We start from the raw sequence: 19,031 nt of genomic DNA, 5'->3' as shown, positions 1-19,031 counted from the left end.
ATAAAGTACCAGCTAATCAGCTCCTGCCATGTCACAGGCTGTGTTTAAAAAATAACAGGAGCTGATTGGTTGGTACAATAGGGGAGATGTATGAAGGTACGATATGGGGAAGAAGTGGTTATCAGAGCACGTTATATGCGCTGATACCGCATCTCCCCCATGTATTATTGTAGAGTTGGGTGGCTACGCGGCCCTGTCATTTTCGGCGTTGCTAACTACAAGATATCGTGCCGATGTGCTGGACAATGTATAAGCGGTCAGTGGCATTGACCGTTCCTACAGCGGTCGTTGCCCCACCACCACAGCAGGGACAGCACTGTGGCAGCTGCCAGGCTCCGAGCTGCATGGGAGAACTTGCCAAGCTTACGAGATCTCTCGCATGCCCAGTGGAACCGGGAAGGTGGTGACAGTGTATCAGCACTAGGCTGATGAGCTGCGTGCTCTGGCGATGATCGCCAGAGGGAGGAGTTTTCACTCCCTGCTCTGGCAGATGAGATGTTAATACATCTCATCGGTACCACTTCCTGCTACACCTTGATAAAGAGGCGAAGCAAGAAGAGTTATAGCGGCACGATTATCTCCTTCCACTTTATCACTCTCCAATGCTTCGTACATCTTCCCCATAGTAAGAACTTAACCATGTTTGTCTGAAAAATCATACCATGGTTAGTAGAATTAATACAGTCTCTATACTGTGGAGGGCTGTGGAGTCAGTACACCAAATCTTTGACTCCAACTCCTCTATTTTATTACTCTCCGACTCGTTCATAAATGGAAACTGTATGTTATGTTAAGAAATAATAATTAGTAATAATATATGTGTAGTCCTTTATTTTCCTGTTCTGATCAAAGCTTTATTTTATTTAACATTTTTTGAACAACACTTTATAGTCTCTCCCCTCCCGCCGTTTAGCGTTTCTTTTCGGCGAGATAATGATGAGGCTCTTGTGTTCAGAGACGTACGAGGCGGATCTGGAGGACTGTCTGAGAAATGGGGATTGATGAATCATAGACGCCTGTACATGAGTTAATGCGATCACTGATATTTTTCTCTCCCTTTATATATCCGTAAGAAAGTTTTAAAAGTATTACAATTATTTTAGAAATTGTGTTTTTGGGGTTCAGTCTTCTACTGACGCAATGTACATACCTTCCAGGAGGCAGGTTACGCAAAAGTAGACGTGAGTATAACTCTTCTGTTCCTGCATTTTAAGAAATGGTTTAGGATTGGATCATTTAGTAGCATTCTGTAGAAATCTTTCTACTTCCCTTCATACCATGGAATCCAAAACAGAATTTGTCAGGTCTATAAAATGGACTATATGACCTGTATTCTGAAGACCCTTGGGCTAAATATATGGTAATAGGTTCCGATCTTCAGCCGCAGCGGGAATTTATTAGGGTCTAGCCCTATTTTTAAAGTGGCAATTATTTTAAAGGCTAAATCAGCTTGGTTTAGCCTTTAAAATGATTGCCACTTTAAAAATACGTCCATCCTCTTACTTTTTTTTTTTTAAACTTGAGAAACCGTACACGTCATTTTTTTTTTCTGTCTTTGCTTAGTTAAAGAATTTGCATGTTATATATGCTTAGCTTTTGCGTGGGAGTCTAGTCATTTTTAGAGCGATTGGATGATTTTGTGTTACATTATCCCTTTTACACCCATACCATGTGTGCCCAGCTTTTCTTGTTGTGACAGCACAGTACAAAGGTTTCTGTGTAATGCAATTAGATTGGATGTGTAACATTCAAGAACAATAGAAACTACTGTCAAATACTTTCTGTTCTGCAGATGAAATAAACATTTTTAGAATAGAACAGGTTTCTGTAACTACAAAAGTGTCAATGATTGTACCACAAATCACAATATTCTATAACAGAAATAGACATGTTCCACAAGGCACCAAACCCCCTGAAATCATGAAGATAATGTGTATTTAGTTAGACCCTGAATGCATGGCATTAGGTAACATACTGCTTTCACAATTATTTACGTCAACACAATTAGTTTTCAGGAATTAACACTTTAACTGTCCCTTCCATGAGGGTCCGGCCAGTCTCTGTTGCAATACATGACACATTAATAAATGCCAAAGATCTCTTTAAAGTCTTCACTTCTGCTCGTGCCACGACCTCCTGCCCGGCATGAAGAGGTGCTGTGAAGTTAATGTCCTGGGAAATGAGCACGCAGCCCTCCCCTGGCAGTTTAGTGCCCAGAACGGCAGATACCAAACCATTGAGGAGTATGCCATGGACAACGGTCTTTCCAAATCTTGTGTTCCTTGCAAAGGCCTCATCCAGGTGCAAAGGATTTGTATCACCGGTCAGTTCTGAGAAAAGTTTAACATCATTCTGAGTGAAGGTCCTGGTGATCTCAGCACTATCTCCAACATGTAGGTGTACCAGCCGGCACAATGTTAGTTTACTGAACCAATTAGACAACGAAAGACTGGTGAAAATACCAAGTGATGTCCTGCGGGTGACCAAATGATGGAGCATTCTTGCAAATATCTAGTCCAAAACTAGTTCTCTGCTGTTACCAGCCAGCGCCAGCAAGAAAGGGGATGCCTGAATAATAAGAAAAACAGAACTTTAGTCTAATGTGCAGCAGAAGAAGAACCTTATGCTGGCCACACACACAGCGATATTTTACCCGATCTGGCCGATTCCGACACATTGGAACGACAGATCGTGTAAAATATGGCCAAATCCTCAGTAAATCGTGAGTCCCCACTCACAATCACGATGCGCGTCCCCGCTGGTCGCACATCGTATGGGCAGATCTGACAATCTAGGAGGCGATGCACTGTGAAAGTCTGGATGCAGGAGAGATCGTTTGAAGATTGGACACCAAATTGTGTGCATATCGTGTGCAGAGCTGCCGGGGAGAGTTTCAAGGGAAATCATATACAAATCGGACACATCGGCTGATTGTGTACAGATCTCCATGTGGCCAACTTTACCTTGTAACAACCAGTGAGAAAACAAACGTCTAAACATGCAGTAACACTAAAATACATATTGGGGAGTGAGGAAGTTGTGCATTCTTTTATTATTACAAATATTACCATGGGCTATGAGGGCCGGCATATAGTGCAAGAGAAAAATGGTCTCCAATTCCTGAAGCAGACACTGGATGGCAAACACCAGACATGCTGTGATAATATGGGAAATCTGGCACGGTGCAGAACCGAGAGAGATGTGTGTAAACTGACAAAGTGACTGCTGCTATGGGATGTCGTTATTATCCCAGCGCTCAGAATGTCAGCGCCGAAATCCCGACAGTAAGTATTGGGGTTAGGATTAGGCACTAGGGGGAGGGTTAGGATGCCGGCGTCGGGATTCTGCCCGCTGGCATCCTGTACCCAAGCCGCTTGTATTTCGCCCATTAATCATCTGCAAGGCTCCTACTTAGACAGCTGTGCAAGGGTCCAAGTGAACTAGTAACTAAGAATGTGTATTTGCTATTTCTATGTTATTATCAACAATTATACACAGATCAGGGCAACCATTTCATTCTAGGATTCTTTACCTTTGTTAGCAGCAGTTTCTCAATGTCAGTGGCGGCCTATCAGAGCGAGGGGACAGATTCTTCCAACACTACCAGAATGCTGAAAGTTACATTGGCTAAAACTGTATCCGATTTAGCAGGGTAACTAGAACACTGTATCCTTCAGCAAATGACCCTAGAGCTATTTTATTTGATACTTTAAACCCCGATACATAATATTGCTGCTACTTAATGAGAATGCCTTACATAGTAATACTCAGTTTTGAGGGACACCCGCAAATATTTCATATCCCCAGATGTATTATAGAGTGATGGCAGCAAATATCGCTGAAGCATTCCGGAGATTGGTCCCCGCAGCTAGAGAGTGCTGCTGTAGCCTATGGTCTACTCTACACATTGCAAAAATTACTGAGAGGGGGTTCCTCCTAAACTCCACGTGGCGATGGCCACCGTGCATGCGCAAGAGTCCGGAACAGGAGTGAGTCTCTAAACTCCGAGCACATCGCGGGTACGGGCTTCTTTTCGGAGCCCCTGTCCCTGCTGATGCTCTTTAATGCATCCTGGCGCTATCATCGCATACTGCAAAGGGCTAATAGTGTGCCCAGATCACATTGCAAATGCTATTATTGATAAATGGGCCCCACAATCACTTTCACATCTTTCTGCAGTCACTGAGGAGTACTCCTAATACTTCTAACGAGATCACAGAACTCCTCCGCCAACAGACACTTTGCGTAGTACTGCTACACAATGCATACCTCCCAACCAACTTCATGGGACAATCCTGATTTGCGGACCTCAAAAGGTGCGGCGCTTACACAAGGGCAGAGTTTCACCCAAAAGTGTCCATTTCTCAGCAGGGTTTTGGCGGATGCATGTCAAAATGTTGGGAGGAGAAGAATACTAGTAGTAGTACATGGAAATACAAGTATATTTTTAATGTAGTAGATTTGAGGTACAGTGCTCCAAGCAATCGGAAAGCAAGTTCTGGATAAAATATGACAGGCAACCCGTGGCTCTACAGCTACTGTGTAACTACATATCTCAGCATGCCCTGCCACAGTTTTAGCATGTACTAACATCAAAACTAGGCACTGCATGCTGGGATGTGTAGTTCCACAGCAGCTGGACTGCCTATCCCTGGAATAACAGGACATTTCTAAATCGGGGCATACACTATATAATTATCTGTCAGATATCTGTCCAATCTGGCAGGTTGGAATGAAAATCTGGTAATGTATGGGAGCAAATGACAATCGTCCATTTGCTCACAAACACTGGAAAACAGACAAAAATGGTCATTCAGACAAATTGGTTAAAAGCACGACTTTAACCAATTTAAACAATTGTTTTTTTGTCCATTTTCCAGTGTTTAAGACCATATGATCGACTGTCATTTGCTCCCATACATTACCAGGTTTTCATTCCAACCAGCCAGATTGGACAGATATCTGACAGATAATTGTATAGTGTATGCTCAGCAACAAAGTAATTATAGCTCCATAGACAAATGGTGAGTGTTCCCTAAATTCAGGGATCTCTGTTTCATAGTTCATGGGGAGGCAGAAATAAACAAACAGAAATATTTCCTTTCCAGCAAGGTAGAAATAACACAGAAATCACGTCTGTCCAGTATTCAGCTTTTCCTGGTTGTGTTCATCGCTAGGGGTGAGATAAAAGCGCTGACATATAGGTAAAGCCAGTTTGGTGGCTTATTATGTGACTTACCTGTATTACACGTATACTGCACTCGTGGTTCTGGTAGTGTCCCAGCAGGGTCAGAGAGGTCCACAACTTCACAAGACCACTGCAAGGGAATGTGTACTTATAAATAAGTATAAAAACATAATGACAATTACAGAACAATCCTAATTTCCAAGGGGTGTAATCTCAGCGCTGTACTGCATCTCTCTCTTGTAGTAAATCAAATGACAATTTAACCTGCAGCAAGTGAGACAGGCACCAGATTATGCCACGGATATAGGGACAAAAACTAACTGACAAGTAAATCACATACAAGACGCTAAGCACTGTGCTGGGAATATTAAGGATTGTATAAACATTTTCTGCCAAACTCAAACACAGCAGGTGGTTTTGGACATCATCTAATTGACTTTACTGGAAAAAAAATTATAAAACAAAGACATCATCAATAAAAATAGACAGATCCGTGCAATTATAGCCAGATGGGCAGCAAGCAATAAAAATTATTATAAAAAAAAAAAAGTTGTGCCTTTGTGAGTAGTAGTTGTCAATCAGCAGGGTGCTGATCTCCGTTTTAGGTGTATTAATTACCCCATCCTGCTGCCACACATTACACTACATTCTATCTCCTAATCTACACTACGATTAGAGCCTTATACGGCTCATACACAGTAGACGATGTGCTGTATGAACGATATTGGTGAAAGATTTCCCTTGAACTTTCTGTAGTACAGGACAAACGATATTGGGTGTACACACTGAGAGATCTCTTTCAGGGAAGTCATCCTGCCACATCTCTGAACAGGCAATTCTTGATGATACCGTCAGATTGGCCTGCGTGTACGGACGACAAAAGCCATCGTTAACGACCCACGGAAGCGCGAGTCGTTGGTCATTCATTGCAATCACACTGAACGATACCGTTATCGGCCATAAAATTGTCTAGTGTGTATGTGGCTTCAGTAAAAACTACATATTTCTCAGATACAGTCCTGTAGCTAATACAGCACAGACCAATTTACCTGAAATAAATGGAGATTGCACGTGCGTACACATTATACATTCTTCCATCAGATCATAAAATTCTCAGATGATCTGACAGATAATTGTAAAGTGTGTACCCAGCTTTCCCCTGGCTGCCTTACCCACACAGGAGTCGCCAACAACCAGGAGTAATCACAAATTTACTAACAGACAAATTTAGATTTTTTTTTATTAGCATGAGGAAATATGTGATTCTGCCCTAGAAACACAACATCGATTTAGATCGATTTCAAATCGATCTTTAGTAAATTCACTCCTTAGACTTGGAAATGGGAATGTCACTGCATGCATAGAAATGCTAATTTAAAGATGGGTATAGTTACATCGTGCACAAGCAACAGTCAAACGTCAGTTTGTATTCTGGTTAAGGATATCAGCTGTGTTTTAATTACTGAAAATGTAAAACTTGGAATATTATCTCTTCTAGAATCTAGAGCAGTGATGCATCTCGATGAATAGAACTCATATGAACAGTGGGTTTTATCTGATTTAATAATCTTGGCACCTAACAACAATCATAAGAGTAATGGTTAAGGTCAGCACAGACTTAACATGACAGGGCTGTCCCAGCATTGTAACTAATGTAAAACTATCAAAATACATTTTCAAAAGTGGTGTTAAGGTGCATACACACGGTCAGATAAATAGGTCGATACAAATGATAACGATATCGTTTCATCTGCCTTTTTTTTTTTTTTTTTTTTAACACCTCCAACGACCAAACGATGGTCGACGCGCAGGCATGGATGGTCGATATCAACCAGGTTATCCTGTTTACTATAGGGACCAGCGGTCGTTGATCGCGGGTCATTAGGAGGTTGGTGCATGTTGCTGGACGTTCGATATCGCACATGCAGGACGATCATACAACGATATCTGATCATTGTCTGATCAGCCCGTGTGTACGGGCCATTGCATTAAATATAACAAAAATGAATGTATTTAATAATAATAAAAAGCCTTCCTATGTTTTTAGAAGATGTCATTGTTGGAGACTTTGGGGTTTATTTACGAAGTGTGGATTGTGACACCTGTTATTTTTTATGCCCGATATTTAAAGGGCAGTGTTTTTACTAGCAAGACATGTCTAGTAAAAGCACTTTTCTTTTAAATATTGGGCATAAACATGAACAGAAATGTCGGGTTTTACAATCAGACAGCGTAAATCAACCCCCTTATCCATGATTTCCCGTTATGGTAAATATAGCTGCGTACCTGCTAGAGATTCTCACTATGGCACACAAGGTCTTTTCATCAAATTTTAACAGGTCCAACGGGAAAGAGGCTCCCACCTAGAAATGAACATGGAGAAAGGAGACACAGAGTAATTCAATTATCTATGGGTTCCACAATCACAACTTTTTATGTCCATTGTCAACCTCAGTTAAGGTGAAGGCTACACAGGTGACTCTGTAGTGGTCAGAGAGTTGTGACAAGTTGTACAGCAATACATAAGGTGGTATGGAGGGAAGGTGAAGGCTACACAGGTGACTCTGTAGTGGTCAGAGAGTTGTGACAAGTTGTACAGAAATACATAAGGTGGTATGGAGGGAAGGTGACTCTGTAGTGGTCAGAGAGGTGTGACAAGTTGTACAGCAATACATAAGGTGGTATGGAGGGAAGGTGAAGGCTACACAGGTGACTCTGTAGTGGTCAGAGAGTTGTGACAAGTTGTACAGCAATACATAAGGTGGTATGGAGGGAAGGTGACTCTGTAGTGGTCAGAGAGGTGTGACAAGTTGTACAGCAATACATAAGGTGGTATGGAGGGAGGTGACTCTGTAGTGGTCAGAGAGGTGTGACAAGTTGTACAGCAATACATAAGGTGGTATGGAGGGAAGGTGACTCTGTAGTGGTCAGAGAGGTGTGACAAGTTGTACAGCAATACATAAGGTGGTATGGAGGGAAGGTGACTCTGTACTGGTCAGAGAGGTGTGACAAGTTGTACAGCAATACATAAGGTGGTATGGAGGGAAGGTGACTCTGTAGTGGTCAGAGAGGCGTGACAAGTTGTACAGCAATACATAAGGTGGTATGGAGGGAAGGTGACTCTGTAGAGGTCAGAGAGGTGTGACAAGTTGTACAGCAATACATAAGGTGGTATGGAGGGAAGGTGACTCTGTAGTGGTCAGAGAGTTGTGACAAGTTGTACAGCAATACATAAGGTGGTATGGAGGGAAGGTGACTCTGTAGTGGTCAGAGAGGTGTGACAAGTTGTACAGCAATACATAAGGTGGTATGGAGGGAAGGTGACTCTGTAGTGGTCAGAGAGTTGTGACAAGTTGTACAGCAATACATAAGGTGGTATGGAGGGAAGGTGACTCTGTAGTGGTCAGAGAGGTGTGACAAGTTGTACAGCAATACATAAGGTGGTATGGAGGGAAGGTGAAGGCTACACAGGTGACTCTGTAGTGGTCAGAGAGTTGTGACAAGTTGTACAGCAATACATAAGGTGGTATGGGGGAAGGTGACTCTGTAGTGGTCAGAGAGGTGTGACAAGTTGTACAGCAATACATAAGGTGATATATGGAGGGTAAATGAAGGCTACACAGGTGACTCTGTAGTGGTCAGAGAGTTGTGACAAGTTGTACAGCAATACATAAGGTGGTATGGAGGGAAGGTGACTCTGTAGTGGTCAGAGAGGTGTGACAAGTTGTACAGCAATACATAAGGTGGTATGGAGGGAAGGTGAAGGCTACACAGGTGACTCTGTAGTGGTCAGAGAGTTGTGACAAGTTGTACAGCAATACATAAGGTGGTATGGAGGGAAGGTGACTCTGTAGTGGTCAGAGAGATGTGACAAGTTGTACAGCAATACATAAGGTGGTATGGAGGGAAGGTGAAGGCTACACAGGTGACTCTGTAGTGGTCAGAGAGTTGTGACAAGTTGTACAGCAATACATAAGGTGGTATGGGGGAAGGTGACTCTGTAGTGGTCAGAGAGGTGTGACAAGTTGTACAGCAATACATAAGGTGGTATATGGAGGGTAAATGAAGGCTACACAGGTGACTCTGTAGTGGTCAGAGAGTTGTGACAAGTTGTACAGCAATACATAAGGTGGTATGGAGGGAAGGTGACTCTGTAGTGGTCAGAGAGTTGTGACAAGTTGTACAGCAATACATAAGGTGGTATGGAGGGAAGGTGCTGATAATGAGATACATGACTAACAAGACAACTGTTGTAGGAAGGTTTTCGTGGCTTTATTACTGTGTTCTAAAACCCGGAGCTTCCGATCCGGTTTGCGCCCCAAAATTTAATAGGGCAGTGATTTTACTAGCAGAACGCGGCTAGTAAAGGCACTGCCATTTTAAATTTCGGGCATAAACATTAAATTGGAATCGCTGGGTTTGAGAACCAGACACTTACTAAATAAAGCTCTCAGAGTCTAAAGTTGCTCACACAAAGGCAGATCCAGCCATCCTACCTGAGCACTGTGGGCCTAATTCAGAGTTCTACGCTAATAGCAATGCTGCTGCGTCTTTGTGCAGAGCAGTGATGCTAATATATGCTAATACCACAGGGATGGGAATCATCTGATGTTTCATCGGAAATATTGGTCAGATGGTTCCGATGTTCGATGTTTAACCCAGCAATATTTAGGATCCAATGTTTCATCACCATTGCTAGGTTTCTCCCCCAATGTTTTTCCCCTGCTTTTCCAATGTTTTTTTATTTTGTGACACTGTGTGTTGCTGTCACTGCTTGGGCTGCCAGCTGTCTCTCTCCTTGTTTTCTAGTCAATCACAACTTAAGAAGAGCGTACAAAACACACTGACTGGGCTATTACTGCTGTGTGCATGCTGCTGCTGGGGGTGGTGACTGACAGAGTGTAAGACACTCTGGTCAGCTAATTAGCAGCAGCACATAGGACAGGTCCCACCCCAGGCTCACTGTCACTGTTTGCCTCCATGAAGATAGACATAATATAAGAATTATTTTAAAAGTTCATTAGTCTATTAAATACAGAGTTTGCGTAAAAAAATCAAAAACATCGGTTCCAGAGAACCAATGTTTATATCTAAATAATGTTTTGTATTCAATGTTAAAAGCATTGTTACTTCCAATGTTTTCTTTCGATATCCCATCCCTACCCCTAGGAGGCGTCTGAGGAAAAAAAAAAAAAAGACCTTCTGTCGGCATCGCAGATCCAAGTGCTGCATCTGAATGCAGTCATCAACCATCTGAGTAAGTCTAAGCTTACTCACATTCGGCAACGGAACTCCTATGCCGGAGCCAGGAAATCTGCAACTGAAGACGCAGACTCTGGCCCCGACCCTCACACATAACGTAGACGACACTCCTCTGTTTTGGGGTACGGTCCCCATTGCCACCCATTCCCCTCCTTCAAACGTCCGCAGTCTGTCAATCAGGCTGCAGTGTCCAGGGTACTGCAACTGGGGTCGCAGTGTCATAGCAGTACATGCGGACCAAGGCCCTGGGGTCTTGCAGTCCACCCATCATCGGACTTGTATGGAGAACACTGGCCATACAATGAATCAGGCCTTATGTCCATAAACGATCCGGCCAGCCTTTCTCAGTCCAAAGAGCCAGACCCCTTGGGCCACATACCATGTGGATAGAAGATTAGCGTAGGAAAATGTAGTTCTTACCGGATGATATATTGCTACCAATCTTCATCAACATCTGAATATATCCAATCATATTTTGAATAGGATTGGTGGCGGTTTGTGCCTGCACTTACTGCTATTTACAGCTAATATGAAGGTTACACCATGCAACACTGTAAAGTACCACATACACAATTCTGATTGGCACACGTTTCCTTTTCATGTGGGGTCAATTTTATTAGGTTTAGTGGTCATTTAAACTGTATAAGACCACTTGCAGAGGCCATCACTGTATCATCCTTCATCTATTGTTAATGTTAGGTGTGTGTGCCAAGACTTGTAACCTACCAAAGAATCTGATAGCAGAACTAGAACAATGGAGGATAAAGGAATTTAAGAATGTAAAACAATAGAAATAATGACACTTCGCTTTGGGCTTTCAAGGAGAATTAACTGCTGTGGGTAAGAGGGAGAGGATAATTTTTTTTAAGTGTTGCCTTAAATGCATGTAATTATTTTAAAGGACCACTAAACTAGAAATCCAAATGTATTAATGACACCCAGAAAGGATCTATAAGGCTCGCTCTGAATCAGGGCCGTCCTTCCTGATTTTAGAGCGGCCTCCTGGCCGCTCGCATAGCTGTGGGTGACCACCCACAGCTATAGCGAGCGGCCAAGAAGATGGTCGCGATGGTCAAGACCATCGGGCTTGCGGCGAGACCCTTATGGTAGGGTCTCGTTGCCGCAAGCCCTGGAGTGCTTTCGGCTCTATCAGAGCCGAAAGCACTCCCACTGACATCACTGGTGATGTCAGTGGGGCCGACTCCAGACGGCAGGCGTTTCCATGGGAACGCCTCCGTCTGGCCAGCCACGCCCCCGGCACGCCCACCAAAGGGGGCGTGCTGTCACTCACCATCGACAGCACGCTCCCTTTGCAGCGAGACCCATAGTGACAGCTTGCCCATCGCTATCCGGGTCTCGCGCATGCGCACGACGGAGCCGCCTCCGTCGTGCGCATGCGCACTGGCCTAACATCGACCCGCTTGCGAGCGCTCAGCACTCGCGAGCGGGTCTGAATTAGGCCCTCAGCCCCTACACATAGTGTAGTCTCCCATATTATGGGCTAAACCAGTATGCAGACTATCCATTTATTATGATCAAGTGACATCACTGAGGCAGTGCCAGACTAACATTCATGAGCTCTGATTTATATTCATGTGGTACTGGTCCTAGCAAATGACTAAGGCCCTGAGTCAGCACAGATTGCAATTGCGGTCGCAGCTGCATAGTAGCACGCAATAAAGCTGGGAAAATATGCTAATGTGCTAATGTCTACCACCGGTCAGAGAGCATAGAGATGCCAACTACGGCTTTCTCACATCCGTAATACCACAGCAGGTCTGATATGTCTCAGAAAGTGCAAGTCTCGTTGCTTGCAGTGAGTACTCAGGCTGCGTATGCAATCTCAGTGGCTAATGTATTCACGCCCATGTAACGGCATTGAAATGCCTGCGTTGCTCCAACCACTCTCCCGTCACCACCCCCAAACACTCATGGCCTGTCACTCACTCTGCGATGGATTCCTGTCTGCATGAGTAATTGCAGTGCGATCACCACGCACGGTGCGGTGCATGCGCAGTACGCAACAATCGGCCGATCTGCGTATGCAATTGCGATCCCTGCTGAATGAGGCCCCAAGATCAATGCTAATAAATATTAGCACAGCGCACAAAATGGATGCCTTCACAGAATTTGTACCCTCCCGCTACACAGAATGGACAGTTTATTCTGTGGCCTGGAAACATTTCTTGCAACAGCTCATAATTCCCCTAAGCTCCGGAGCCTCCACTGTAGCTGAAAATTAAAGTTCCAAAAATGCCCCAATATGTGCTTGTAACTTTAGGTACATATATAAATGTATCACAGTATGACAGAAGTTGATTCTGTGGCCTGGTGGGAGATGGAAACATTTCTTGCAGCACCTGGTCATTTCCAAGAGCCCCAGACCCTTAATTCTGGCTGAAAATGAAGAAAAATCAGTCAGTCATTGTCCTTTCCTGGGCACAAAAGGGAAACAGAGCTGCTTCCTGCACACAACATGATTGTGTCCCAAAATACAAGAGAACTGGCGGTCAATGCAATGTAATAGGCGGAAAAGATTCTCCTTTGAAAGTTGGCGGAAAAAAAGTGCAGAACTGCGGTTTTGGGGTGCAAAGGTGGGGAAACCACTGAGCATCTTTGGGACAGTCCCTCAAAGCATAACAGCGTCAAAAAATTCCCCCCCCCCCCAAAAAAAATAAAATATGTGGAACACCCCAAATCATGACTTTGAAAAATGGGGTGAAAAAGTACAAAGTTGGGGTACAAACATAAAAAAAGTAGCGAAATAGGCTTTTTAGCGGTCTGCAAGTATGGGTGAGGTGATTTTTTGGTTGTAGGTGCTTGCTGAAGGTGCGTTTTTTAAAACAACAATTTAGCGACTTTTAACTATGCTCGCACCCATTTTGAAGCACCCCAAATTTGACAGGAATACTTATTTTCACCCCAAAAAATTGCTAAATGCTAATCTACACGACTTGTGCAAAGATGCTATTTTGAAGCAATTGCCAGCACTTAAGTACCCCAAATAGGTTCAGTATGCCTACTCGGTGACATCTATATTGATCCCCACTGTTAGTGCATCTTTTGGGGGATATCAGGCTGATTTCCCCATTTTTAACAGCACTTTCCGCCTGTTTGTGTTTCGCCAGGACACGTTCTTTGGAACTGAATAGGGTGAATAGCGGGGGAGTGCCCGGTAAGTTTCCACGGCCAAAACACGTGATGACGGTGGAAACAAGATTCCGCCGTCAGTGGCAAAATTATCACGGCTAATTGAATACGGGCCATGGTTCCAAAACAGGCCACCCAGACTCTGCAGACCACGCTTCTCTTCTATGGAACAAGAAGTCTTACAAATATGCATACAAGACCCCACACCTCAATAGAAATTGATCTACCTCTCTCGTTGCCACCATATTAAATTTGTGAAAGTGATGGGGGCTTGGGTAGACTTTTCCAAATGTATATGGCATGTCTTAGATAACTGGTAACATTTCTTACTCAATTATATATAACAAGCCATCTGGGTTTGTTTTACTGTGATGTGTTTCTGTATACATCCATCGTACCCATGCTGTTGCTGTATAAATAGATTTTACTCCCCCTCCTCTCCCCTCTCTCCCACCCTTACCCCTTAATACTTGCTGTGGGTTATTTTCTTGATGTGAAAAAGTTTGCAATTAAAAAAAAGAGGGTTGTGAACGTGATGTGGTATTTCTTCCTACACACAAGAGACTTCTGGTTTGTTATCCCACTGAAAGACACTAGTCGCCTTTAGCACTTTTGTTCAGATAGTGGTTCATAACAGAAAACATCAGCTCGCACCGGACAGCAGAATAAATAAAATGTAAAATATCTTAAATGTTGTGAAAGAGCTGTGGTTTGCCTAACCTAGCTTAGGGTCATTTAGATCAATGCCTGGTTACTTATTTTATGTTATTATCCTCTATTTGTGTAAGGGGGAGGGGGTGGGTCTTATGTAGCTTACAATAGTTAGTGGCGGGTTGGGGGGTTAGGTTATACAGGGTAGGGGGTTATGGGGAGGTTTGCTTTAGGTTACGGAAACGGGGGAAGGGGTTGTACTTTATCTGTGTTTAGATTTGTTATTCTGGCAAATATAATTTTTAATATAGTGTTTATATTTTATTTACAGTACTATAGTTGGATATGAGATTATATGAGTGTTGGATAGTATTTAGATATCTGTTGATCATTTTTTGGGGGTATGTTTTATCTACGAACCACCTTCAATTATCTTTCTGCTGCGTGGACCCAACAGACGCCTTTGGGTACGCGTTAGAACATCTGTATTAGTCTTGAGCTGGCTGTATATCTTTGGTACATATGTATCTATGATATATGCTTTATTTCTTCATATTCGCTGTTTTTTATATCATTATGGTCTTAAGTTATACTTTATATCTGCCATCAATATTGTTTCTATCAGAGTTTGTATGTTGCATGTTCTCTCCGTGTTTGCATGGGTTTCCTCTCACAGGCCATAAAAACATTAAAGTACAGGTTAACGGACCCTTTTGCAAGCATGGATTTAGAGCACTTAGACTGTAAGCTTCAATAGAGCAGGAACACTGTAAAATACTGCGCTAGATGGAGACGCTCTATAAATATATATATATATATATATATATATATATATATACTGTACTTATGAATGTTATTAGAATCTCTTTCATATAAGGACAAGAGCTTTAGGTTTGGTGGTGTTTTACTATTGAATACTTTGTATTACTCTATAGCTGGCCCCAGACACTGTTATATTGCATTGTGCATGATGCCAGAAGGAGTGATGCTCGATTATCCCGTCTAGCCTAGAGACCACTCAGCACAAGTGACAAACAGTCAGATCTCCTACTCTATTGCTACCCACAGTTACAGTGATACTGATCGGTGATACTGTAGCTTTGAGCTCAGCCCAAGTTTAGCAGTTGCTGAAAGCACAATAGGTAAAATCTGCATACCTCACCATGCAAGTCCTTCAAAGCTGAAATGAGCAATAACTTGAACTGAGCCGCAGTCAGCTTGACGTCCTTCTCCTGAAATACTCTGCAGACCAAACAAACATATCAGTAACCATTCAGCACTATTATAATCAGTTTAACTAAGCTTTGCAACTCACAACTGAATCTTCAGGTAATGATACTCAGATGTGTTCTTCAGTACAATCCTTTCATAGGAGATTGGTCCTGATGCTTTGGATGGCTCTTTCATGGTTATACGACAATCTCACTGCTGTGAACAGACAGACAATGCGTTAAGTAAAAAAAGAACATGTAAATCTATTAGAAAACTAGTCACTAAACTGTGGAGAAAAATCATACGCATGTTAACATCAAGTGGGCGATTGCTTGTAACTCTCGGGAGCTATTCAATTGTTTGCGTGACCAGCCCCTTTCACGCGAGAGAATGTACTGAATTAGCTGCTTTAAACAGCTTCTACAGTGCTAAGTGCTGGGTGCACTGTAGTTCCAGCATGCCTGGCAATCGCAACTAGTCCGAAAGCCTATTTTACGTGGAGTTTTACTCGCAGCTCACGAGCAGAAATCCGCAATAGATAGATTACAAGCAGCACTATTAATTGTTAAATGCTTCATATGCAGTGTAGTGCACAATTTTTAGAACCATTAAAATACAAACTAACCTTTACATAAAAAAATGAGGGATGGTAATCCACTTGATAGTAAATGAGCAAGGTGTTTAATATTATTAGTGGTGTAACAAAATAACTCTGGTCCACCCGATGACCAATCTCTATCTATCTATATACGAGGGCTGACTTGAAAAGTAATGAGACTGCTTCTGTTTTCCTGTCCCATAGGTAGACGTGGCAACGCTATGCTGGTTATTGTGAAGCTCATACATCGATGTGTCTGAACCTGCGGTTGGACTGCCGTAGTCTTCTTTGTATGGTCAGAGCGAGAGGAAGATCTTCGTACGTTTCATCATGGCGGATGAGGAAGACGTGTCTGTGAGATTACGTCAGAGATGTGTGATTGATGTACGAGCTTCACAATAACCAGCATAAACAGAGGCAGTTTCATTACTTGTCAATCAGCATATATCAGGAACGTGCAGTCAGAGGAGGCATACTCCCGGTCATGCTCCTGAGGTTTTATATAAAAACTGTGTATTTACATGTGAGCCTCCCCAGCCATTGACCTCACCACCCATCACTGAGATTATATATATATATATATATATATATATATATATATATAAATAACCTCCTCCTACGTCTGGTCATTGCTTATCCCACCTCTCATATTTGCAATGCATTTTTCCAACATGTCACATGAATATGTATACTGTACTATAAATACCTCTTCCAAACCATTTAATGCCAAACCCATATATATTACACAGATGCTACAAATACATAACAAGGCTCCTACATTTTGCAATATATATCATGGGTCTTCAGTTGTTGTGGAACTACAAGTTGAATCATGCCCTACCAGCCACACGTTTTCTTGGCTAACAGACCATGCTGGGACCTCTACCACCAGAGCAGCTGGCAAATGTAACCCTAATCTATTACAACACTCAGGTGCTACTGTCACTATCCTCATATATGTGCAGCAGCACTCACCAGCATAACCTCTGAGCCTGTATCCTCATGTTCACCACTGTGTGTCACTAGCAATCATGCGCTCTAGCAGAAAGAGGAAGACCTCACATTTCCTTTGATAATTGTCTAACGCTTTGTGCGGCATTCTGTGACTGGCAGCCATTTTTAAGAGGACCAATTCTAATGAAAAGTAAAAGCAATAGGCCTAACTAAAATGGCCGTCACAGTGGAGACATCTCCCTTACGGTTTCAATTTTGAAGGTGCTTGTTTCTACTTTGCTCTCGGAAACATCGACAAATTTTCACAGTTCCGACACATAATGCTAGCTACATATTACAGTCTGTTATATACAGTGATTCTAAGATAGCAGGGTCTGTCGTGGACAGTAGATCGCATGCTACATACTAACAGGGTCTGTCATGGCCAACTCTCCCTGATTGTCAGCGAGACTCCCTGTAATAGTAGCAATCTCCCTGTCATCCTGAAAAGTCTAGCAATCTCACTGACTGCACCTTACCCCCATTATGAAGCTGTTATATATTACAAAACAGAGATGTGTACATTCAAATGGGATCATTAGTATCATTTGCCTGCATTGGATATAAGACACAATGGCCCTCATTCAGAGCCGTACGCTCTGAGCAGAGCGCACGCTCTGAATGAGGGCCGGGCTCCTGGACGCTCGTATAGCTGTGGGTCACCACCCACAGGCTATACGAGCGTGCTTTGTGATGGCCGCGATGGTCGAGACCATCGCGACCATCGAAATTGCGAGCCGGAGCCTGCGGTTGAGGTTTTCAACCGCAAGCTCCGGAGTGATTTTGGCTCTATCAGAGCCAAAATCACTCCCACTGACATCACTAGTGATGTCAGTGGGCCGGCTTCTGACGGGAGGCGTTCCCGTGGGAACGCCCCCGGCAGGGAGGGCACGCCCCCCGGCATGCCCACCAAAGGGGGCGTGCTGTCAATCAACATTGACAGCACGCCCCCCTTTGACGGACACAACGAGCGAAGGACTTTCCTTCGCTCGTCGCGTCTGGCGCATGCGCACGACGGAGCTCCCTCCGTCGTGCGCATGCTCAGTGCATAACATCGACCCACTTGCGAGCGGACAGCCGCTCGCGAGTGGGTCTGAATCAGGCCCAATGGCCCTCATTCAGAGCCGTACGCTCTGAATGAGGGCCGGGCTCCATTTTCATGGAGCGTCCTCCTGGACGCTCGTATAGCTGTGGGTCACCACCCACAGGCTATACGAGCGTGCATTGTGATGGTCGCGATGGTCGAGACCATCGCGACCATCGAATTTGCGAGCCGGAGCCTGCGGTTGAGGTTTTCAACCGCAAGCTCCAGAGTGATTTTGGCTCTATCAGAGCCAAAATCACTCCCACTGACATCACTAGTGATGTCAGTGGGCCGGCTTCTGACGGGAGGCGTTCCCGTGGGAACGCCCCCGTCAGGGAGGCACGCCCCCGGCATGCCCACCAAAGGGGGCGTGCTGTCAATCAACATCGACAGCACGCCCCCTTTGATCAGACACAACGAGCGAAGGACTTTCCTTCGCTCGTCGCGTCTGGCGCATGCGCACGACGGAGCTCCCTCCGTCGTGCGCATGCTCAGTCCATAACATCGACCCACTTGCGAGCGGACAGCCGCTCGCGAGTGGGTCTGAATCAGGCCCAATGATCCCTAAAATTGGCTACATGTATTTTCAGAAAAGTATCAGTGTGTTTTCATAAACAAATAGATCTTACTGACTGCTTTGGGGTTCATTTACATTTGGATGTAAGTCAGTTTTATGACACGCCTCCCAGATGTAGCAGTACACGCCCACTTTACTGCCACGCTCATAGGTGCTGCTTTCACAATCTCCCTAAAATGCTTTTTCGAAAGTAGGCAAGTATGGTCATGGACAGTAGACCCTATGCTACATACTACTAACAGGGTCTGTCATGGACAGTAGATCCCATGTTACATACTACTAACAGGGTCTGTCATGGTCAGTATATCCGCTGTTA

The 19,031-nt window shown here is 43.8% G+C and overlaps 2 protein-coding genes across 4 annotated transcripts; both read right to left on the bottom strand.

The window, feature by feature from the left end:
- Positions 1-1,918: 1,918 nt before the first annotated feature.
- On the bottom strand, positions 1,919-2,499 carry HTD2 (hydroxyacyl-thioester dehydratase type 2). The gene has a single exon (XM_088472759.1). It carries the CDS (start codon positions 2,497-2,499, stop codon positions 2,005-2,007), a length of 495 nt encoding a protein of 164 aa, XP_088328885.1. The 3' UTR covers positions 1,919-2,004.
- Positions 2,482-17,130, bottom strand: RPP14 (ribonuclease P/MRP subunit p14). Of its 3 annotated transcripts, none has more exons than XM_088472760.1 (6): positions 17,037-17,130; positions 15,567-15,679; positions 15,409-15,493; positions 7,475-7,551; positions 5,240-5,318; positions 2,482-2,568 (listed from the first exon to the last, which is right to left on the bottom strand). In XM_088472760.1, the coding sequence occupies exons 2-6, from the start codon at positions 15,656-15,658 to the stop codon at positions 2,512-2,514; spliced, it is 390 nt and encodes a 129-aa protein (XP_088328886.1). In that variant the 5' UTR covers positions 15,659-15,679; positions 17,037-17,130; the 3' UTR covers positions 2,482-2,511. The 3 variants fall into 3 exon arrangements, with proteins under 3 accessions (XP_088328886.1, XP_088328888.1, XP_088328887.1); XM_088472762.1 differs by lacking the exon at positions 17,037-17,130 and adding an exon at positions 16,903-16,987; XM_088472761.1 differs by lacking the exon at positions 17,037-17,130 and adding an exon at positions 16,840-16,946.
- Positions 17,131-19,031: the final 1,901 nt, after the last annotated feature.

Source organism: Taudactylus pleione, unplaced genomic scaffold (genome assembly GCF_031769625.1).
Source record: "Taudactylus pleione unplaced genomic scaffold, aTauple2 ptg000128l, whole genome shotgun sequence".
Taxonomy (NCBI): Eukaryota; Metazoa; Chordata; class Amphibia; order Anura; family Myobatrachidae; genus Taudactylus; species Taudactylus pleione.
Note: the sequence above shows the minus strand (reverse complement) of the source record. Positions and strands in the feature narration are given on the sequence as shown.